General features: G+C 41.4%; 4 protein-coding genes across 5 annotated transcripts; 3 read left to right on the top strand and 1 right to left on the bottom strand.

Moving 5' to 3' along the window:
* The first annotated feature begins 1,480 nt into the window (after window positions 1–1,480).
* LOC103986313 (putative germin-like protein 2-1) lies at window positions 1,481–2,444 on the top strand. Its single transcript, XM_009404282.3, has 2 exons — window positions 1,481–1,641; window positions 1,736–2,444. The coding sequence occupies exons 1-2, from the start codon at window positions 1,530–1,532 to the stop codon at window positions 2,290–2,292; spliced, it is 669 nt and encodes a 222-aa protein (XP_009402557.2). The 5' UTR covers window positions 1,481–1,529; the 3' UTR covers window positions 2,293–2,444.
* A 1,726-nt stretch (window positions 2,445–4,170) lies between these two features.
* Window positions 4,171–4,880, top strand: LOC103986312 (germin-like protein 12-1). Its single transcript, XM_009404279.3, has one exon. It carries the CDS (start codon window positions 4,241–4,243, stop codon window positions 4,706–4,708), a length of 468 nt encoding a protein of 155 aa, XP_009402554.2. The 5' UTR covers window positions 4,171–4,240; the 3' UTR covers window positions 4,709–4,880.
* A 404-nt stretch (window positions 4,881–5,284) lies between these two features.
* Window positions 5,285–8,709, top strand: LOC135638836 (tubulin beta chain-like). The gene is made up of 3 exons (XM_065152304.1): window positions 5,285–5,798; window positions 7,096–7,365; window positions 7,774–8,709. The coding sequence occupies exons 1-3, from the start codon at window positions 5,405–5,407 to the stop codon at window positions 8,442–8,444; spliced, it is 1,335 nt and encodes a 444-aa protein (XP_065008376.1). The 5' UTR covers window positions 5,285–5,404; the 3' UTR covers window positions 8,445–8,709.
* Window positions 8,710–8,998: 289 nt separating this feature from the next.
* Window positions 8,999–14,206, bottom strand: LOC103986316 (protein CHUP1, chloroplastic-like). 2 transcript variants are annotated; one of them, XM_009404285.3, is made up of 8 exons: window positions 13,870–14,206; window positions 12,214–13,026; window positions 11,099–12,088; window positions 10,866–10,997; window positions 10,602–10,783; window positions 10,390–10,501; window positions 9,989–10,132; window positions 8,999–9,393 (listed from the first exon to the last, which is right to left on the bottom strand). In XM_009404285.3, exons 2-8 carry the CDS (start codon window positions 12,988–12,990, stop codon window positions 9,313–9,315), a joined length of 2,418 nt encoding a protein of 805 aa, XP_009402560.2. In that variant the 5' UTR covers window positions 12,991–13,026; window positions 13,870–14,206; the 3' UTR covers window positions 8,999–9,312. The 2 variants fall into 2 exon arrangements, with proteins under 2 accessions (XP_009402560.2, XP_065007756.1); XM_065151684.1 differs by lacking the exon at window positions 8,999–9,393 and having other exon boundaries at window positions 10,021–10,146.
* Between the last annotated feature and the right edge of the window lie 9,735 nt (window positions 14,207–23,941).

Below are 23,941 nucleotides of genomic sequence, written 5' to 3'. Positions count from 1 at the left end.
TCGTTATTGAAATCTTTCTGATTGCCAGAGAGGTTGCTGAGTTGGATGGACGAAAAATGTTTATATTTATATAAATTACAAATATTAGATCGATATTTTTCTTTTTTGTTTATTCATCCTCGCTGGCAGAACCTTCTAGAAAAGAATTATCATCTATAAAACTTTAAAATGTTTTGTATTCATAATAATATCTTATTTACTTAATAAACTTTTTGGGAACTCGGTTGAAATGAGTTCAAAAATTCTGATTTTTTTATGGATTTATGATTGAGTGTTAGATTATGTGGTCATATTTAATTAGGTAAAATATATTATAGATATGATTGAATTCTGATTATGATTATTGATTAATAAAAAAAAAATTTATATTATAATAGGATTCCTAGGATATCCTTATTGGAGGAACTCTTCTAATATCTTATCTTAGACTCTTTGCTTTTGTTTATAAATAGATATGATCTCTAAGAGCTAAATAGAAGTATTTCATTTAGATCCGATGATGATACGCCTGTAGATCAGATAATATTTATTCTTCTAAATAACAACGAAAGGTATGCATCGTAATATTGTTTAAATCCATTATTATTTGATTTTAAATTTTGACATAAAAGTCTTTTCGTATTATAGATAATATGATTATAAATTTTATGCTAACAATATGATGTTCATATGTTAATTTTACTTTAGATATTTAATTAAAAAATATTTTATCTCACCTAACCTCATTGATTTTTATCACGAATATAATTGATTTTATCTAAATCGTACAATATTCTTGTATATCTATATACAAAGAGTTTGTATTTTCAAAACCTCTTATGATCTCTTAATAACTTACGATCCCATAAGCGTTTAACGTAGAGGCAACTATCAACATACTTACTATTCTTGGACAGCATTATATCAACTTATAATCTCTTAAGAACTTACGTATTTACATACTTCATTGCAACATGCACGCGACGTCTCAGTGTGATGAAAATAGTCGGAGATGACATAGAACACCTAAATTATAATACACGGTATCAGCCGTAGCAGTACACAAAGACCCGACAAGGACAAATTGGTAATCACATCTTTGGCTTCTTGTTCTTTCTACCTGCCCTTAGCTTGTTCAGTTAATCTGCCACATCTTTGCTGACTTCTCCTCTTGCTTGGTAGCGTAAGGTCGTCACCAAAATCTCACGTGGTGGATTATGCTGTCGAACGTAAGAGTCCATTTTACACTTCACCATGATCAAACTAAAAGCTCCATCATTATATATATATATACATATAAAGTGGTCATGGATTAGGTTACCGAGACACGTCAACAAATTTAATGGTTACTGTGCATCGTATGGATCTCGTACGAGGTGACGGCTATAGAAAATATATTGCAAGAAGAAAGCAACCTAACATGGTATACTTTTCATCTCCTTCACCTAATGATCATGAATGTTTCAGAGCCTGCTTCTCTATATATACCCGTCTCTTCCAGGCCACTGTATCACGGCACCAGGTAATCCCATCCATCTAAGAGATTACAGATGGCCGCCGAAATGTTTCTCCTTGTTCTCCTCGCCATGGCTTCCTCTCTTGCAATGGCTTCTGATCCTAGCCAACTTCAAGACTTCTGTGTCGCAGATATGGAGTCTAAAGGTATTCATAGTATCCAGATTAATTTCCTTCGGTGCGTTTGTTCTCCTGATGCATGTTTACCGACCGAGTTTGCTTCTTCCTTCTGCTGTTGCAGTGCGGGTGAATGGATTCGTCTGCAAGGACCCCATGGTTGTGAAAGCCGACGACTTCTCTCTTTCTGGCCTCGACATGCCTGGCGATACAAGAGACAACAAGTTGGGGTTCAAAGTCACGCCTGCCAACGTGATCCAGATTCCAGGACTCAACACCCTCGGCATCTCCATGGTTCGCATCGACTACATCCCCAATGGCCTCAACCCGCCCCACACTCACCCCCGTGCCACCGAGATCCTCACCGTCATAGAGGGACAGCTCTTGGTCGGCTTCGTCACATCCAACAGCGACGACGGCAACCGTCTCTTCACCAAGATGCTGAAGAAGGGTGATGTGTTCGTGTTCCCTCAAGGCCTCATCCACTTCCAGTTCAACCCTGGGCACACCAACACCTTCGCCATCGGTGCTCTCAGCAGCCAAAACCCTGGCACCATCACCATCGCCGATGCTGTGTTCGGGTCGAATCCCCCCATCTCGGATGAAATCCTCGCCAAGGCTTTCCAAGTGGACAAGAAGACCGTCGACTGGCTTCAGGCTCAGTTCGCGAAGAAAAACTAGTCGGAGGAATCAAATAAGCTGCACTCTTAGCTCCTGTGTTTTGGTGTCAATAAGCAAACAGTGGACTACCTGTTTGCATTTGCTATTGTAATGGAATTAAGCAGCCTTTCTATGTTATGAAAAGCACGTATGAAGTGCGTCATGTTTCAGAATTCGTGAGTATCTTTATTAGCGTATTATCGCATAGTTGATAGGCTTTACGAATTAACTATCTCCCACCGGAAGATCATAGGATAGAGTGCAACATTCCATATTATATGCATACTTTTATCCACGTTATCTCTATCCTCTTTGAGCTTCGTAAACTTTATATATTCATGTGGATTTATTTACTAAAATACATCAATTATAAGTTAATTTACGCAACAATCATAATACCAAAAAAATCCCGAAATAACTTAGGAAAGTTATTACCTCGAGTTGTAGGACAAACAAGGTTGTATAACGAGGGATGAGATTTCAGAGATCAACTGTTCATAATCTGATATACAAATAGTCCCATTACAGGATAGAAATACCTTTTGGGCCAAAACTATTCATAATCTGATATACAAATAGTCCCATTACTAGTATGTTCTTTTCATACCCATCTCCGACATCTTTGCGAAACTTCCCACGACTTTGGTAGCGTTATGTCATCCTAGAAATCTAGCTTGGACTATTTTGTTCATTCAATGGATCCACCACTTGCGTTCATTTACTTCTTCAGCGTGCCCTAATGAAGAGCTCGGTCATTGCTGACGACACACACATACATATATTAACGTTGACGAGATCAAGTGGACACTATGCAATCTTGGAGAACTGGGTGTGGATTTGGTTGGCCATACTGAGTCGGATAGTGAGTCTTTTTGTGTTAAGCAAGGAAGGCAAGCAATCACTGCGACTCTGTCAAAAAGCTTCATGCCCAGCAAGCAGATGGCACCCAACACGTTATACATTTCAACTCTTTCACCTAATGATCAAGAACGTCTCGGAGCCTACTGCTTCTCCATGTGTATCATTCTCCTTCAACCATTTGTATCACAGCACCAAGCAACTTCATCCACCCTAAAGCCTACGGATGGCTGCCAAAATCCTTCTCATTGCTCTCCTTGCCTTGGCTGCCTCTCATGCATTGGCTTCTGATCCTAGTCCTCTTCAAGACTTCTGCGTCGCTGATATGAACTCCAAAGCCGTTGAGAAAAATTATTATGGTGAAATTTTTTTTTTTTTTTTTTTTTTATCAAAATAGATTATTCATCAAAATATCAATTTATTATCGAAAGTAAATATTAATTAGAGCAACATAAACAGTAGAATAATAAATCAATTACAAAATAAGACATCGAATATTTTACGTGAAAAATTCAATCCAGAAAAAAATCATAAGACCGAAGTCTACTTCAAACTTCCATCGTCACCAATAAATAATGATAATAGGTTTATAATAAATCTTTTCCAGAATAACTAGAGGATCATAATAATATCAAAAACACATATCTTGATTCAATAATAACATATCATCAAATGTATTTTAAGTCTCACCAAGTAAATATAGCAGAAAAGTATCTCAAAGAGGATAAACTGTATATCGACATCATTAAACTTATGGATTTTTCATATAAAATTTAGACTAAAATCGATGAAGTTTAACTGATTGATTGTCTAACAAAAACCTCAAAATTATATATTTTTATTTTTTTAATAAATCAGATTTGAACTGAATGCCCAAATCAACCGTCCAAGCCCACCTATGGGCTGAGCCCAACAAAAGGTACCATGTTTCATCAACCTTATTCGATGATGATAATATTTGCCATTTGGACCTTTTTATGTTCCCATGGCTATCCTGATGCACGTTTACTGATCGAGTTTTATTCTTACTGCTGCAGTGCTGGTGAATGGATTCGTCTGCAAGGACCCCAAGGTTGTGAAAACCGACGACTTCTCTCTGTCTGGCCTCGACATGCCCGGCGATACAGGAAACAAGTTGGGGTTCAATGTCACGCCAGCCAACGTTAACCAGATTCCAGGACTGAATACCCTCGGTATCTCCATGGTTCGCATCGACTACGTCCCCAAAGGCCTCAACCCGCCCCACACTCACCCTCGTGCCACCGAGATATTCACCGTCATAGAAGGACAGCTCTTCGTCGGCTTCGTCACCTCCAACGGTGAGGACGGCAACCGTCTCTTCACCAAGATGCTGAAGAAGGGTGATGTGTTTGTGCTCCCTCGAGGCCTCATCCACTTCCAGTTCAACCCTGGGTACACCAACACCGTCGCCATCGGTGCTCTCAGTAGCCAAAACCCTGGCACCATCACCATCGCCGACGCTGTGTTCGGGTCTAAGCCACCCATCTCCGACGATGTTCTCGCCAAGGCTTTCCAGGTGGACAAGAAGACCGTCGACTGGCTTCAAGCTCAGTTCTAAATTGGGCACCAACAATTGAAGAAGCAACATCACTGCAGCTTCTTCATATCCATGTTAACACTCCAATAAGCAAACAATTGCAGTCAGCTGTTTGCATGTTGTTTTCCCTACAGTGAAACAATAATACTCTTTGATCTTATGCTACTAAATGAAGTACGTCTGTCACTCACTGCCTCTTTCAATCAAATTGTATTGATAGAATACGAAAACGAGTTATTTTTGTCGGCATATGCAATTTTGCCTTTAATTTTTTTAGCTTAACTTAACCATGGTTTGCGGTCGCCTTCCTCTCCGGCACGCCCGCGCCCTATCATTGTGCTGTGACGGGCACATCTGGGCTTATCTATACCGTCGAATTAGTATCCTAGGCGGGAGCGTCCTTATAATTAGTCTCCGCGGCACGGAAACGACTCTCGTTCTGGTCACCGCGACGCTCCATCTAAATTTTGAATGGACGGCGGAGGCTGTGGAGGACCATGATCATCGGTTGATCGCTACATTTACAGCGTGCGGTAAGATACTGCAGGTGTGGAGATCTTAGAGTCCCCACTATAAAAGGCTGCTCCGGATCTCAAATCTTGAGCTGCCGCTTTCTCCGCCTTCAATTGCTCCCCTCCTCTGCTTCTGATCTCTCGTTCTCTCCTCGGCGATCCGGATCCCTAGCCCTATCGAGCGCTCCGGCCAGCGGCGGCGAAGATGAGGGAGATCCTCCACGTCCAGGGCGGGCAGTGCGGGAACCAGATCGGGGCCAAGTTCTGGGAGGTGATCTGCGACGAGCACGGCATCGACGGCACCGGGAAGTACACTGGTGACTCCGAACTCCAGCTGGAAAGGATCAATGTCTACTACAACGAGGCCAGCGGCGGACGCTACGTTCCTCGCGCTGTGCTCATGGATCTCGAGCCTGGGACCATGGACTCTGTCAGATCCGGGCCCATCGGCCAGATCTTCAGGCCTGACAACTTCGTATTCGGCCAGTCCGGCGCCGGGAACAATTGGGCCAAGGGGCACTACACCGAGGGCGCCGAGCTCATCGACTCGGTCCTCGACGTGGTCAGGAAGGAAGCCGAGAACTGCGACTGCTTGCAGGGTATTCCTCTTTCTTTCGTTCTTCTTTCGAAGTCGGTATGTTTTTTTTGTAGATCTTGTGTTATTTCGGTGGGAGCTTCTAATTGAGTGTCGGTTAGTGCGTATAGATATCCATAAGTCTTTCAGATCTCTTATAAGCATGGACAAAGTTTTGTCCTTTTATGGTTATTTTATTGCCTTACGTCTTTTTGCATGAGATCTGGGTGTATTAAGGGTTCCTGATAAAGTAATCTCGGGATCTTTATTCTGCAATTTTTTTTCCATTAATCTAGAGGGCTTCGATCTAACAAATGAAAACATACTGTGATTATTTTGCTGCTCTACACATGTACTACAGCATTTTTGTTGTTTTTTTGGTCTTCTATTATCAAAGTAGCCTGCAGAATTTATTGATTTTGACAAGAAATCTGAAGTCTCAACAGATCTTCCATTTATAATATTTAGAAATTGGAATGAGGTTAATAATCAAGCCTGTGAATTTGGTACATCAAGCTTTTAATTGACCTGTTCTTGTGATTTTTGTTCAAACGATAAAGAGTGAAATGGTGTTTTGTAATTATGACCTATCCAAGTTAGGACCTGTCAAGATAAGTGAAATGGAAATTACAAGACTTGAATTTTCCCTCTTTTCTCATTTCTTGGTTTAGCCTATTGGGTTGTCTAGGACTTCATGCTTTGCTGAAATTGAATTTTCAGCTACAAGTACTTGGTCATGTAAAAGGGTAGAGTCCGCTGTTTACATGTCTAAATACTGTTATATGTTCGATTGGGAATAGAATTTACTAGTGGCACCTGTTCATTTGCTTCTCTAGCTTTGATCAACTTGAAACAAATCAAAGATATTTCAACTTTCATCTTGCCTTTTTGTGGTGATCACTATTCGATCCGCATATACCATAGAGAAATATAGAATTTGTGCTGTCTAAAGAGTACATCTATGAACTCTGCTGTCGGTCAATTCTTACAGAGTGGATAAGTTCTTATGGATGTTGATTGGTAAAATTTGACTTTTGGTCTCCTAAGCGGTACAGAAGAAAAGTTATGAATGGCTCCCAAAGTTTCTCAGTCATGATGCTGAGAACTCGGTCCCCTCTTGCATAGATTTTTGTTGATATCAGCTGCAGAAAAAATTACAGTGGCTTCTCTGTCTAATAAGTTCTGGTCTTCATTTGCAAGCATATGTCAGATTTTATTTGTCTTTTGCCCCTTCTTGTTTATGTGGTGTTCTATGTACTTAATGCTGCAAGCAAAACTGCGACCCTGCTGTTTAATCTTTAAACTATTTTGTTGCCCTGCAGGCTTCCAAGTGTGCCACTCATTGGGAGGAGGGACTGGATCTGGCATGGGCACCCTTCTTATCTCTAAGATCAGGGAGGAATACCCAGATAGAATGATGCTCACATTCTCTGTATTCCCATCACCAAAGGTGTCTGATACAGTTGTGGAGCCATACAACGCTACCCTCTCAGTTCATCAGCTTGTTGAGAATGCTGATGAGTGTATGGTCCTTGACAATGAAGCATTGTACGATATCTGCTTTCGCACTCTGAAGCTTGCAAATCCTACTTGTGAGTACTATCTGCATATCCATGTATTCTCTTTTATGCTATTTAAAGAATCATTTTTTTAAAATTTGTCTAAATTAAGAAGATGGGGATGTCCTGATGCGCTTCTTTGTTTTTACTAAAATTAAATATGTAATGCCTTGCTACAAGAATAACCGTAGTTGCTTATCTTTTCCATGCCTCTTTTACATTTTTTATTACCTTTTTCTTCTTTTGTGTCTTTCTGGGAGCAATCAGTCATCTTGTGCTTCAACATGCCTTTTCTTTGTTTACAAGTACAACATTCCTATGTAAATGCAGTTCAAGTTTTCCATTTTGTTGGCCTAGATTTTTTATACACTTTATTAAGTTCAAAATACATTTGCAATTTGCATTGTTTCTTTGACATTGCTGATCCTTTTCATGTTTCAGTTGGCGATCTTAATCACCTGATCTCTGCTACAATGAGTGGTGTAACATGCTGCCTTCGATTCCCTGGGCAGCTTAATTCCGACCTCCGGAAGCTTGCTGTAAATCTCATCCCTTTTCCCCGCCTCCACTTCTTTATGGTAGGGTTTGCACCCTTGACCTCCAGGGGCTCACAGCAGTACCGGGCCCTCACAGTTCCTGAATTGACCCAGCAAATGTGGGATGCCAAGAACATGATGTGTGCTGCTGATCCCCGTCATGGCCGGTACTTAACTGCCTCTGCCATGTTCCGTGGGAAGATGAGCACGAAGGAAGTTGATGAGCAGATGCTCAATGTTCAGAATAAGAACTCTTCCTACTTCGTGGAGTGGATACCAAACAATGTCAAGTCGAGCGTGTGTGACATTCCACCCAAGGGGCTGAAGATGGCTTCCACTTTCATCGGGAACTCAACGTCCATCCAGGAGATGTTCAGAAGGGTCAGCGAGCAGTTCACAGCCATGTTCAGGAGGAAGGCTTTCTTGCATTGGTACACTGGAGAGGGCATGGACGAGATGGAGTTTACAGAGGCCGAGAGCAATATGAATGATCTGGTGGCGGAGTACCAACAGTACCAAGATGCAACAGCAGACGATGAAGAATACGAGGAAGAGGAAGAGGAGATGGCAGAGTGATCCTAAGAAATGTTGCATTTGGTTTGTACTAGTAGACCCAGTTCTATGTTTGTATGGTTGTCTTCCCCTTTTTCTCGTCGATGTGATGATATGTTGGGATATGCAGTGCCTCCACGTGTTTGTGTTGTACACTTATCTGGTTTTTTTTTGTCTGCACCTGACTTTTCTTAGCACGCAAAAATTAAAAGTCGAGAATGTTGTATGTGTAAGGTTGTTCGAGATATTTTCGTAGTGAAAACAAAAATCTCTCGAGGTGTTTCTTGTACGAAGATCGAATTCGGAAGATGTTTTTCGATGACAGTCAGGTCGAATGCTATCCTCCTCTATCGTCTGACCAACGGTCTAACGATAGAGGAGGGTAGCTAGCATTGGCCAAGCATGAGTGTCGAGGATGAGGATAGACTAACCTAAGAGTGAGAGGAGCGGGCATCACTAGGTCCAGATGACAAAAGAGGAATTGGAACCGGAACCGAACGGTTCCTCAGTTCGAAACCGTTGACCAGTTTCAATTCTAGTTTTGACTGATTCGGTTTATGGTCAGAAACCTTCATCTCTTCAATCCATAGCTGTAGCAATTAGCAAATTGCGGTTGCAAACATCATCAGAACAGCTGACACTGCCACAAAAACGATTCAACTACCCTAGAAAACACAAAAGATAGTCTCTCTCACAACGTTTGGTTAGCGTTCCTTTGTGACAGTCACAACCAAGCATGCACACACCCTGCAGCGTTTGTGGTTTCCACTGCAGTGGTTTCACAACATGTACAAAACAAAGCATTACATGAACAAGCATGGCGAACACTACTGCAACGTGTTCACATCGATCGTATGTTGCTTACCGAGATAGTAAGCTTCTGTTTCTTTTCCTATGCCTTGTTTCTAACGTATGCGAGGTTCTGCAGCTCCTCAAATGCATCCATCGTCTCTGCATCGAACCCTCCGGCAAACTGCGATGCAGACACTTAACCTCAGCATATAATCATCAAAAACATGATCTTTTCATTGTGAACAAGTCAAATGTCCCCTTGTTTCGATATTTCATGCCCTTTTAAGATTGTAATCGAAAAGGATTTCTTTATATTTTCTCAGTTTGGCCACTGAAACTTAGTCCAAGGCAACAATCCATGAACAAAATAAATCAATTGTTTGAGGAGGTACCCAAAAATTTCTACATCCTTATCGACCGTATCGAATAGGCATTGTCAAGAACACAGTATAAAGAGGAGAGCCAGAGCCAAAGTTCTTAACTAGGAAGCAGTAGAAACCCCAAAACCAGACTTACATTCTACAATGAAATATTTTTTGACCATCAACCATTTATTTACCATGTTATTGTAAGTAAATTCTGTTCTCCACAATTTACTCAAGCATAATGTTATTGGCAATGACGTTTATGCAGGTTGAATTTTTTGGTTTATTTACTGAACAAAAGTAGAAATGGCAACCTACAATAATTATAGCATTAAAGATTCTGAAAGCCACCAAGATCAAATCTATTGAGAAAACATTGGTTACTATACTCCATCGGTTATCTTCACATACCTGATGAATTCTGAAAGCAAATCTCACTCCCTGAAGAAGCATATACTCCAAAGCGGGATCTTTGTTGGAGACTCCCATCGTCTGGAGTTCTGTTGCTACTCTTTTCATATACATCTTAGCTAACTTTACCGATCCGAATTTTATCTGCAACCATCCAACTGAAGGAATCACTAGGAAGCAAGTTAAGATTAAACATTCGAATACATTCCAGTCCTTTCATTTTAACAAAGAAATGGCTGCATAAACCAAATGTTGCCAAGAAGGTTTAAAATGAATGAAAAGTTTGCAATTGCAGTAGTACAGCTCATTGGATGAACAAAGACAAGACCGCATCTTTAGAATAAGTAGCCTTCGATTAATTTATTATGTATAGCCATTGATGATGTGCTGAGAATTTGTACCTTGCTAATGATACCACAATCCAGCATCCAATCTGTCGGTATCTGGAATTCCTTACAATGGCTTATCATCACATCTCTTGTGCGAAAAAGATTATAAATGTTTCGCTCCATCCTTTTTTTCCATGAGAAAATGAATCAGATTGGTGTCAATTACACAATAAACATGGATTTTAAAGAGTAATGTGATTCAAGAAAGCACTAAATGGTCTTACTTTTCGGATAATGCAACCATTTTCTTCAATGCAACATCACAAGGTAGACGAGGATCGTCCTTATAATTTGTAACTTCAGACTCCAGTTTCTTCATATCACGATATCCGAAAGCTGCTTCTCGCAGAGTGTCAGCTTTCTTCTCAGGCCAATCAAAGTGCTTCAACACTGCCCGCTCATCAACCTTCGAAAAATAAAGGCAAATTGATTTAGAGGTTCTTCAAAACTGCCAGGCTACAAAGGAAGTGTTGATCAAGTATGCTCACAAGAAAGCACAATTCGTCATCAAGCCACTTCACGAATGCAACAACATCTTCAATGTCATGATATGCAGCATCGTTAACCTCCTTTATCAGGGACTTCACGAATTCACCTTGTGTTTCGACATCTGCCTTTATCTGGTTGCAGAAGAAAGAGGAGAAGAAGATAAATATTATGCTTCAAATGTACTAAAAACACACTTAGTTCGGAAATAATAGTGATCGGTTGTGTCTCATACGGCAAGCAGATGGGAGGATCGGTTCTCTATTTCACCAATCATGCTGCTGCGGACATTTGCAACGTTAAGGACATCACAAATTCCTCCACCAGAAGGATCCTTCTTTGAGTCTCTTCTCATGAGTGAATGGTACAATTCTGCCACCTGTGGGGCTCTCTGCACCAACCCTGTCTTTCTTGTGGAGGACTTTCGAAAAGCAGGCGGCGGTGGTGGTGGTGGAGGCGGCGGCGGCAGTGGAACCGTCCCATCTGCCTTTGTTACATTAGGAACCGAATTGGAAGGCCTTGGAGGAGGCTTGGGAATTCGGAGTGCACGTTTTTCAACATCCAAAGATGCAACCTTGAAACTTTCTGGTTTGCTTGCAGAGAATCTTGGACTTTGAGTGCCGAGCAGATCATATTTTTGCACAAGAAGCAAGTGCTTATCCCTTGTTGGATGACAATCTCCAGGAGTAAATGTTTCATCATGTAATTCCTTGGAAGAAACAAAACTATCAGATTGTCTTCTCTTGTTAATTGCAATGTCTTCTACCGTTCTCTTCGGTCCGCTGATAGAGTGTCTTCGCGAGGGGCTTCTCCCTTCCTTGGCCTCTATCCAGTCTTTATCCAACAGTGTTTCACAATCTATATGTTGGTATTCTTCATTGTTTTCAGACCATTTCACAAGCTTTTTGATGAGGCCTGCTCGGTTAGAATTACATACTTCGAGAGGTGCAGATTTGTCTGAGTTGTCGTCTTGATCAGCTGTTGTCATGATGACTCTGTCACAGCTCTTGCTGTCAAACTGATCATCTAAATCCGAGGTCTTACTGAGTGATTTGTCTGAGTTGCTGAGTTCATGGCGCAAGCATGAATTGACCCAACGAAGGTAAGCAAGTTCCTCAACTTCATTGAGCCTACTCATCTGCAGACCCTCGACTTGTTTGCTTAGGCACTCATTTGTGTGCTTTAACAGTAATGCTTCAGCTTGAACCTTCGCCAGCACATCACTCTGCATGCATTACATAGAGAGAGAGAGAGAGAGAGAGTGAGGGAGAGGGAGGGAAACTAAGATCAGTATTCTTGAAAGAGATAGAGCTCATAACATTAACATGAAAGAATTACTAGTTATAGTACCTCAGTAACCTTTGCGAGAGCAGCAAGTTGGGATTCAGCAGAGGAAAGCCTAAATGCTAGATTTCGCTTCTGAAACTGGAGCTCCTTGTTCAGCCGGCGCAGCTCAAGAACCTCGATCTCTAAATTCTTGTATGATGGCTTCTGTATCTGTGCACATGAATCAGCTCCTTGGGAGTTTTGCAGGCTCGAAGTCAAAGAGGCCAATTGTTCCGAAAGGTTCATTTTTTCAGCTTCCAATGAACCGACTCTCGATGTGAGCTTCTCAATTTCGATTCTCTTTGAGTCAACTTCTTTCTCAAGCTCCAGAGCTCTTGGGTTTTCCTTGTACTGAAGCAGCTCAGACTGCAATGTCGATTCTCTGTCTTTAGCCTCTCGAAGGAGTTCTCTCAAGCGATCCAGCTCCAGAAATAGGTCATGAGAAGCAGCGGATGTAATCCGATGGGAATCAATCGCATGAGGATGAACTTGAGCAGCATTAGCTGAGCATGGCAAGTCACCTACAAGAGATCGTCTAACCCGAGAATGGTATGGCACAGAGTGGCTCTTCTGACTTGAGATATCTGAGCTAGCAATAGATTGCTTCTTGTTGGCAATTGACGTCTGCTGTTTGGATTTCTTATCTGTGGTGAAGCCTTTGACAAAGTGGGATCCCCACGACGAAGAAGACTTCGGCTTTACAGGATTCCCACTGGATTTAGTGTTGGTGCTCATAATTTGATTATGGTCAGAGCACTTGGCAAACTTTGTTCGGGCATTGGACGAAATATCTTCTCTCATTTTGAATCCAGCACGAGCCCAGCAAGCTAAAATTCACTGGCACAATTATTCATGATTTAGCAAAGATGAACAATATCCTGAAAAATCTAACAAAAAAGAAGAAAAAATAATTTCCTGAGAACACGATCATGCATCGCTTCTATCGAAAAGCTTCCTGTACTTGAACAATTGCATAAGCCAGGACTCGGTGAGTTACGAACAACAATAAAGAATCCGATTTTACTCATATAGCATGATGGTTCCAGTCATAGTTATCAAGAATCCGACTCAAAAGGATTCATATGATGGCATGAAATCAATTCCTACTTGGGGAACAAAGAAATTGCAACCAAGAGAAACTGAAGGTTGGTTAATTGTATGTGCTGATAGCCATCAAGAAAAGGTTTTCTCCATATGAATAATTCATCATCTACTATCTTAAAGATAACGAGACACAAATATATTACTGTATGAAAATGATGGAGAAGCAAGTTGTTCGCTTTCCATGCCTTGTAATTCAACCTAGTCAAGTTGCTAACCGTCGATGGGTCTTCACATCATAACAAGCAAGAAAGAGACTAAAGAAGAAGAAGAGAAACTAAAAGAAACAGGCAATGACATTTCTTGAAGAAGTGGGAAAAGCCCATACATGAAATTAAAACTTACCAAAATCCCAAATTAACGCTGTAGGAACTTTCTACTCTGCAAAAGCCCGCAACCATCACAAAGGAACTAAATTGATCTTTCTACTACCCGAACAAAAACTTTTAGGTCGGTGACACAGGCAAAAACATCAACTACAAATCCCATTTGGAGGAAACATCATAAAGCTCCAACCTTGACGCTTTCCAAGAACCAGGACGAAACCTAAATCCCCAAACCGGGCAGAGAAAGACGTACCTTAGCTATATGCAAGCTCCATGTCGCGAAGAAAGATCGGGTCGCCACGATCTTGCAACCGGGAATCGGGGTTCGATCGAGGGGGTCTTCTCGAGAATCGGGAGTCTGCTGCAGCTCCAGAACAACCCCGAAGGAACCCCCGACGAGCGGAGCGGGCTTAAGACCTTTCGCCGCCACAAAGCGTTGGTCTCCGATCCCTGTCCTGATTTATAGCTCTCTTCATCTTTGGAGCGGATTTCACGACACGATACGCCGAGCTCGAGGGTTCTGTCCGCTCCTTCGTTGGGAACGGCGAGAGGGTAAGGAGGGAGGCGAGGAAAGCTGAGTACGGGAAGAGTTCGCTTTTTGAGGTCGTTTGAAAGTTTGAAATTTGAAACGATACAAGTAGCCGTAGGGGATGTTAGCGGGTCCGATTCGACTTAACCCGAACCCCGTGTAAGATGAGAATTTCCGGACCCGACCGGTCCCGAATCCGATAAGAGCATGAGCGGATCAAACTTTGCAGCGCATTTTAATTGGATTCGGATTCATTGACTTCGGTCATGTCGAATTTGCCCGATTTGATTTGAAATCGGTGCACCCATTGCAATCCTCATCTTCTGCCAATGAACATAATTCAGCATCATTGCCAAGAAAGGGATCATCCGAATTCAGACACAGCCATCAGCATCATCATCCACTGATGAGATGATGAGTGGATGGCATGAAGCACAGGTCAAGTCTCGACTATTCTTGCAATGGAAAAGCTTGCCCGATTGACTTGACCTCAATCGAACATGGAGCGAAGGAGATAACTCCGGAGCAGCGGCACAAGCATGGACGCGCGGAGGTCAGCCGGCATCTTTACACACTCTCTCTTCTTGCTTTCGCTTTGGGTTCTTTGTGTGACCTTTCCATCAGGAGAGAAGGTGTGCCTTCAATTTGTGCTAGAAATTACTATTGTTCTACATATGATTGCTTATTCCTTTCGCAGTTCGTTTTATCTTAGGATCACCTTCCTAACACAGATCTGCACATGTAAGTTTGAAAGATTTCTGTAAACTTTCCCTTCTGTTTGATGTACTGTGAGCAATCAAGAAAGCAAGAACACAAACAAGAAGAATAGAGTATATATTGATGGTACGAAGAAAAAATATCATTTATATATTATGTATGTCGTGGGGTTTTGCCATCGGGATGTCTGAGACACCCTTGTGGCAGCTCTGGTACATATGAGGTGACTTTGAGATGATCTTTGTGTGGCTCGTTGATGAGTCTTTGCACAAAGATTATGTTTCCTGACATGACTAGCTCTGGGGTGGTTGTATAATATAAGAGGGTTAGTTGCAGAGATATTCGACCCCCTATACTAGTACTAAGAGTCGACTTTTATAATTATTCAGTCAGAAAAATCACTTATAATGGCTGTAATATCTCCCCTCTAACGTTTCATTAACGAGGGCGGTAGGCTTGTAATAATCGTAACACTTTCTCACTATTGTTCCATCAATGGAGGTGACGAGCCTATGTTGATAGTAATGTCATTCCCCTGGCGTTTCACTTATGGGGACCGACTGAGGGGGAGGTAGACCCAACCGATCACCCGTAGATTACTATTTGTGGGGGCTGATCAAGTCGGCTTAAATGGCCCCCCATGGATCATATCCTCCATACCAATGCCCTGTGGGGATGATTGGGTCCTTGTTTTTCCATGTTAGCATCTTTGTGGTGATAAACTAGAGGGATGAGATTGATTGTCAAAATATTCCTTATCGTTTGTCCTACCCCCAAAGGCATACTTCTGAGCTTTTATAAAAAAAAAAAGGTTTGTAGCACATCATTTAGCTCCTACGATACAAGAGCATTTGAGATTTTATCTTGTAGGTCGAGTTTCTCTGATTCAAGTGTCTCGGGTATATTGGTTTTATACTTTCTCTATAGTAAATTAGTCTTGGTGCGGGTTGAATTTTTTCGACTTACATGCCCTGAGCACGTTTGACCTGTTATCTCCATCGTACTGTGGGGTGGATTTTTTTGTCCTATTCACCTCAGGCACATTTGCCTTGACATCTCTACTGTAGTAGATACTATAAATAGGTGCCCTGCAAGCCAATCACATGAGTGATAGCACATGCAACACGATATGTACTCTTTTTATTTATTATTATTTATTGATATTTTTCTCACTTTATATTGTTTGTTGCATGTATTGTGATGTTCATGGATCTATACAATGAGAATCGGATCGTGACGAAATCACGATAATGAGATCGATTCGCTTTTAAACGTAGACTCTAAATAATTTTGACCGTAGGTTACTCGAGAGAGACATCGAGATAACCAGATATACTGGTGTGTTGTATACCTATCTATATGATGGAGATGACTGGTTTTATAATTGCTCGTGTGGGGACACTAGGGATATAGTGCAGGTGCTCATTGGAGAATGAGTTCATTGATTGATTTGCTCACTAAACGTTGGATGATTTATGATACCTCATTATTAGACAGTGATTCCATCGTCCTAGTTGTGTATTTGGTCCTTAGACTTGAGATACCAATGATGCCCTATATTAGTACTTCACTCTTTGATACCGGATTTATAGGTCAAGAAATTTTAGATTTAATATAGTCGATTATTGAGAGTGGCAACCAACTTTATGAGGGAAATTGAGTGTCAATAGAGGATCATCTGCTCTTATTGTAACGACAGAAATATTATATATGTTCTCAAGATAGATGAGAGATTATAGATATACTGTAACTAAAGATAAATATGTCCAATAGATTGGATTCCCTTGTATCGTTTAAGGATTATGATATAGTGGCCTAGTATGTCCATGATCGATGAGTCGAGTGAATTATCATCTCTTATGATAATTCACCGAGTCAGAAAGAGTTCTGACAGATATTACTTACGGCCAACTTGATATTGAGTCTAGAGGGTCACACACATATGAAATGCGTTACGTCGAGTAGAGGTTCAAATATGAGATATCCGTTGGAGTCTTATCTTATTAGATATCCAATAAGTCCTTGAATTATTAGATCTGGTGGATAAGATCTAATAAGAGCTAATAAGATATTATCGGATAGAGATTTACTGATATTATCGGATAGAGATTTACTAATAACAAATGCTTGGGTAGTTAGATAGAGATATAGTACCCAATATGGTAGGATACACTAGGGTTATGTTGACATGAACATCTATAAATGGGAGGAAACCAAAGAAGCATAGGCTAGACTTTTTTTGGCTGTCACCTTCTGTACTCCTCCCTCCCTTTCCTCCCTGGTTAATAGCCCTAGTTTAGGGCATGTGAATAGCAAAAAGGGGCAATCCCTTCTTGATCACATGGTGCGCATGAAGAGGAAGATTGTGCAGTGATTTGAGGAGCGTCTTTGTCATATCTACTGTGTGGATTACCGCTAGAGAGGAAGACATCTAACCTCCTTCATCCTCTCCTATAGATCTGTAAGTTTTCATAAATATACGATCTCCTTAGGTAATGCATCTTTTATATATGTGCATTTTTTTATTGTGTAGGTTTTTGTGCACTAATCTTCGTATGCCGATAAGAAATTTTTTTATCTGGGAAATCTATGATTTTTGTCTTTTGTTTTCTCGTTGCGTATGTGATGTTGACCCAAATTTCCCAATAGCATATGTATTAGCATAGGTCAAATTTTCCTGACTCACATGCCTCAAGCATATTTGGCTTAAAACCTCCATTGTAACAGAGATTTTTTAGTGTAGGTCGAGTTTCTCGATTCACACACCACAAGCACATTTGGCCCAATGCCTATGAGATAGTTGATTTATTTTGGCATGGGTCTGATTTCTCAACTCACACACCTTGGGCATATATGGCTCGGAGCCTCCGTCGTTCTTTAGCACGGGTCGAATAATTTTTTTTTAAGTTGGCAATTTGCTAAGTCCTTGGCAGCGCTACACCCTCTGTGGTCTTGAGGTTATACATTTTGTCCTGACCAACCTCTACCACATGGTAAGGTCCTTTCAAGCTCAAAGTTAACTTTCCTTGGGATCTAGTTGGGTCACTTACCTCAGCCTTGTAAAGCACCGGATCCTCGATCCCGACCTTCCATAAGTGGACTCCATAATTATAGAGCCTTGCTACTGCTAGTTTGTATCTTAGGATTCGAAGATGTGCTTTAGCTCTGACCTCATTGATCAAGTCAAGTTCAGCTTAAAGTCCTTTAGATATAGCATTGAAGTTTTCCACAAAATGAGTTGGGAAGATTATCTCAAGTGAGAGTACGACTTCGGTACAAAATGCTAAGTTGAATGGCGATTCACCTGAGCCAATTTTAGGTGTTGTGTGGGATGCTCACAAGATGCTCAAGAGTTCATCCACCAAGGTGCCCTTTGCTCTGATGACCCTTTCTTTAGTCCCTCTAGAATAGCTTGATTGGTAACCTTAGTCAGACCATTGGTTTGGGGGTAAGCCACAGAGCTAAACCTTAGTTGAATCCCATAAAAATGACAAAACTCCTTAAACCTACTATTGTTGAACTAGGTTCTATTGTCCATGATGAGAGCTCTCAAGATTTTGAAGCGAGTGATTATATTCCTCTAGACAAATTATTCAACTTACTTCTCGATGATTGATGCTAGTGGTTTAGCATCTACCCACTTTATGAAGTGACTCACTCCCATAATGAGTAACATTTTATGGCCCAAAATAGGCGAGAAAAGTTCCAAGAGGTCCATTCCATATTAGGCGAAGAGCCATGCATAGTCGATCGGGCTCAAGTGGGGCACAAGCTAGCATTATACTTGATCGAACTTTTAGCATTGCTAGTACCTTTAGACATAGGCAATCACAACTTTGCGCCAGGTTGACCTGTAAAATCCTTGTAGAAGGACCCTGAAGGCAAGGGTGCACCCCCTTATATACTCCTCATAGATTCCTTCGTGTACCTCAGTCAGTGCTCTCTCGACTTCTTATCGTGACAGGCATTAGAGGAGGGGCTAGCTGAAGGACCTATAACACAAGCGATCATTAATTATACAATATCATGCTTGGTGGTCTCAACCCTCTAAGCCACCAAGGGGTTGATGAGCAGTGTTCTGTCCCTCTTGTAGCATAGGTTCTCATCTATCTAGCTCAACTCCTCCTCGACCATGATGATATTGCATCTTTGATAGATCGGGCGGGAAGCACCTCGACCATCGATTGGTTCTTCTTTTATGATTGGGTGGAAGATCGCTTTGCTATCGTGTCTGCTTGAGTGTTCTCAGCCCGAGGAATCTTCTGCATAGTGAGCTAGGGGAAATTACATATGAGGCGATGTACCTCGGCCAGGTACTTTGCCATAATTGCATCTCGGGTTTCGTAACTTCTATCCATTTAGCTAATGACCAATTATGAGTCACTAAATATTGCCAGCTCTTACATTTGGAGTTCTCGAGTATCGAAGCCCTGACAAGAGTGCTTCATACTTAGCCTCATTGTTAGAGATTTTGACCTCAAATCGAATGACATGCTCATACACTTGGTTATTTATGGCCTTTAGCATGAGTCTCGCTCCCCCCCTCTATATAGTAACTAAGTCATCTACAAACAAAATCCACATTGAGGTAGTGTGTTCGTCTATATCAATCAGTTCTGAAATGAAATCCTTCAGTTCTTAAGCATTGATGGCGATCCTTAGGATATATTTGATGTCAAACACTCCCAATTCTATTGACTACTTTAGCATCTATCCTGAAACATCTAGTTATGAAAGGACTTATCTCAACAGTTGATCAGTAATCACTCATATAGGGTGTGCTTAGAAACAAGGATGCAACTTCCTTGTTGCTAATACCAACATGAATGTTAATCTCTCGATAGGAGAGCAGCATTCCTCAAGCTCGCTCAACACATGGCTAACGTAATATATGGGTCGTTGGGTTCCCGAGTCATCCCAGAGTAACATTGAGCTAACAACCTAGCTAATAATCGAAAGGTACAAGCTTAACACTTTGCCCAAGATGGAGGAGGATAGTTGCGGCAACATAATCCTTCAAATGCCTCTTGACAATCTTCGATCAATAAGAAGTCCTTTAGGTTTGGCCTAGTCAGGCCAAGCCTTATCTAACAGTGTCTTGATCAACTATTCTACTAGCTTCGGGTGTGATAATGGTTTACCAAAATCTCAAGGATCCATTAGCACCGGTTCGGACTTAGCTTTCTTCAGCATTGAGATTACTGTCAAGTAGCATTATTAGAGCTCTCTTAAGATGCTTTTTAACTCCTCGATGCTAACCCTCATTAGAAACTTCATTACCATTTGGTATGTGGATACCATGGCCTTTAGTTGGCTGAGAGTAGGTTAGCCAGTAATTGTGTTGTAGGCTAAGGGGATATCTACCATGATGAACTTGGTCAATAGCGTCTTAGAGCAGGGTTCTTTGTCGAATGTGATATGTAGGCTTACAGTCTCGAGTGGGCAGATAGAGTCATCCATGAATCCCATCAACGAATATGTCATTGGGAAGAGGTTATTAGCCGACAATCCAAGCTTTTGAAAAGCATCAAAAGAAAGTATGTCAGTGGAACTACCTATATCGATCATGAACCTTTTCACCTAAGAATTGATTATCCTTATTAAGACTATTAATGCATCGTCATGGTTTGGGCTGAGGTACTCTGTCTCTTCTTCTTTAAAAGTGATTTCTACACCTTTTTCTAGCCTCAAGCATTTTTCGATGGTAGCTTGGGAGTAAGCTTTATGTCCCGAGGAGCTATCCCCTCTTGAGGTGAGTCCATCGATGATGATGTCAATTTATTTTTTCACGAGGCCTTGTGGGTGAGGCAAAAGCTTTTGGTGCTTACAAATGAACCTCTCGAGATGTACTTGATGGATGAGCTCCTCAATCTGATCCTTCAAATCATGACACTTCTCGATGTCATGACCATGGTGAGTCCACTGATGATGATGTCAATTTATTTTTCCACTATGCCTTATGGGTGAGGCAAAGGCTCTCGGTGCTTACAAATGAACCTCCCGAGATGTTCTCGACAGATAAGCTCCTCAATCTGGTCCTTCAAATCATGACACTTCTTGATATCATGACCACAATCATAGTGAAAATGGTAGTATTTCGATTTATCTCTCCTTCCTATGGGGGTCCTCATCGGTTGTGGGTCTTTTAGAAATCCATTTTCCCTTACTTACAAGAATATCTCGGTCCTTAGCATATTGAGGGGAATTGACCCGGACCTTGAGTGGGGTATCTCAGGTTGACCATATTTCCTTAAGGTCATCACCCAAGGAGTGTTAAGAAAAGAGTCGACACTAAGATGAGGGGTGAATTAGAGCAGCGATAAAAATTATGTTGATTCAAAACTTCGTTATGATTAAATATGTTTACAATGAAAAACCATTTCATAAAGGTATTAACTTTGAAAGTGTATGGAAGAGCATGGTTGATGTAAAGTAAATAAAGTGGTTTGCAATAAAATAAATTGCACAAGAGAACTGCAAACCAAATTTTTATAGTGGTTCGGTCATCGTGACCTATATCCATTTCGTCGATTCCTCTTCTGTCGAGGCCACCGACATCCATTATCGGTCTTCTTTCAATAAGTGAAGACCAACTACCCTTTTACACCCCTTGTCTCTTTATCACTGGTTTATGAGACAACCTTTTATAACCCTATTTTACAAGGTATCCCTCTCAAACCTCCCTTAGAACTCTCTCTAAGCTTTGGGAGGAAGGAACTCAACTTTCTAAGGTTTACAACTTTAGAATCACATAGTTTTACTCAATATTTCTTGCTAATCCATGCAGGAATAGCTAAGATATTTATAGGCCCCAAATGGATTCAAATTTGGAGCCAAAAATTTAAATCCCCGAAATTTTAGGGTATGGGCGGTACCACTGCCTACACTGGGTGATACCACCGCCTACACTGGGCGATACCATCGCCTACATTAGGCGATACCACCGCCTACAGTCTGACACTGGGTGGTACAATTGCCCAGTCTGGTGGTACCACCACCTAGAAGACTTTGTCTGGGCGTTACCACCACTTGACACAGTCTCAAAAATTATGCCACGACGATTTTACCTGTTTGGTCACTATTTGAGCCTTTCTCTTGCCCCAACACAGCCTAAACTTGGACCCAACTATCCTCTAAGTGGGTTGGCCCAATTCTAATCCTAATTATATCCTAACTATAAAATTTATGATATTTACTAAGTAAAACAAGTCTGTAAGTCTAGGTTTCTTCCGGTGAGCTTCCGACAATCTCTTGACAATATTCCAACGAACTCCCGGCAAGCTCCTAGACTTCATGATGATCTACTTGGTGAGGTTCGACGAGCTTCTTCGACAAGCTCCTGGACTTCTCGATCAATTCCGGTAGAACTTCCGATGAACTCTCGAACTCGTAACAAAATCACGTTCTTGACTTCGGGACTTCATTTTGCTTTATGCCTTACTGTCATAGTTAATCATGCATATGTAAAAATATACTTCGATTTAGACAATTATTACTAAGCATGAATCATGTTGTTCGGCATGTCATTGGTCCATTAACGCTTTGTTTGATTCTTCGATGCATCATCCTCTCTTGCGGCCTATTGCCCAATCCGCTAGTTGACCTCCGCAACTCCGATATATGTGGTGCAATTTTTGCTCTTCTTAGCCCGATGCTTAAATCCCTAGCCCGAAGACTTCTGTCGATACGTCGATCGATAATCCGGCTCGACGTCAAATCTTTTGACATGTTCCACCGGCCCAACATGATTCTTTCTGCTTTAATTGTCTCATCCTGATCGAAGCATCCTGCATCACTCAAAATGCATATCAAATCATAAACACTTATCAATTGGTTTTATCATCAAAATCCGAGATTCAACAAGGAGATTCTTGGTGTTGTCTTTTATGAGTTTCTTCGTGGTTATGTGAGATAATCACCTACGCAATTGTGTAATGATTAGCTCTTTGAAGTATTTTAGGGACTGTCACCGATGGTCTTTCCACCAGTGACAAAAAAATGCAAGTGGTCTCTTTGCCCATCATAAAAGCTTATATCACTAGAAAGGGGTGGGCATCCTACATGTCTCAAATTTTATTGGTAAACCACATGATAAAGTTTAAAAAGGCTTCATCTTCTCTCTGTCTTAGTTTGAGCAGCTTCGTCATAGATGACCTTAGGTGCACATTCCCGAGAAAGTAAAATTTGAATTCCTTTATGAGTTAAGCGAAAAAGAAAACCGAAAGTGACTTTAAGTAATTATATCATTCTCGTGTCGAGCCCCTCAGTGTCGTTGGGAATGCTTAACACATCAAGGCGTCTAATGTGCCATACAATGACATTTGAACTTGGAAAGTTGTAGTATGCTCTATTGGGTTGAAGCTGTCGTTGAAGGCCTCTAAGAATAGAAGGCAAAAGTTTGCCAGAATTAGCTCCTCTTAGATGCTTTGGATGAATGGGGAATGACCCAAAGTGGGGTTGTCTATGCCTTCACAGTTGGAATTCTTGGTGCATCATGTCCAAAAGATGATCCATATGTTGTAGTTGGGCCCTCTAGGAGTCTTCTATTGAATATGTCGATTGGGTCTCTGACTCATGTAAGACTGACCCCTGGTGTAGAGGTACATTGAATTCCACTATTGGAGCGCGAGGGGCTCCAATTGGCATTTTAGTTGGTCGATGATAGTCCTGGGCTGTCGATGATGGATAAGTCAGAGGAACCTTGACGGGTGCGGGTGCAAGTGGGGGTTGAGGCACTGGCCATGGTTGCGATGACGGCGCAGCTTATTAAGCTAGCTGAGGAAGGAGCGGGGCAATGACTTGCATTATCCCCGAGAGGGCCTGCACTTATTGCATGAAGTTTAGGAAGGCCTTAGTGGGGATGACTAGGTGTCTCGAATTTATCCCCGAAGGTGCTAGTCCTGGGTTATTGAATTTGCACCTATGAAGCCCTAGTGTTTTCATCAAGGTAGACTCAACCACCTGAGGAAAGGATGGTGGCTGCCCTCCTTGCATAAAGGTATTGCGGGTTGGGGGTAGAGCCTCCTCACTAAAGCACTTGTTGAGAGAGTTCATGAGTGGATGTTACTATGACATTTAG

The sequence above is a fragment of the Musa acuminata genome, chromosome BXJ3-5, assembly GCF_036884655.1.
Source record: "Musa acuminata AAA Group cultivar baxijiao chromosome BXJ3-5, Cavendish_Baxijiao_AAA, whole genome shotgun sequence".
NCBI lineage: Eukaryota > Viridiplantae > Streptophyta > Magnoliopsida > Zingiberales > Musaceae > Musa > Musa acuminata.
The sequence above is the reverse complement of the archived record's forward strand: the minus strand, read 5'-3'. Positions and strand labels throughout refer to the sequence as shown.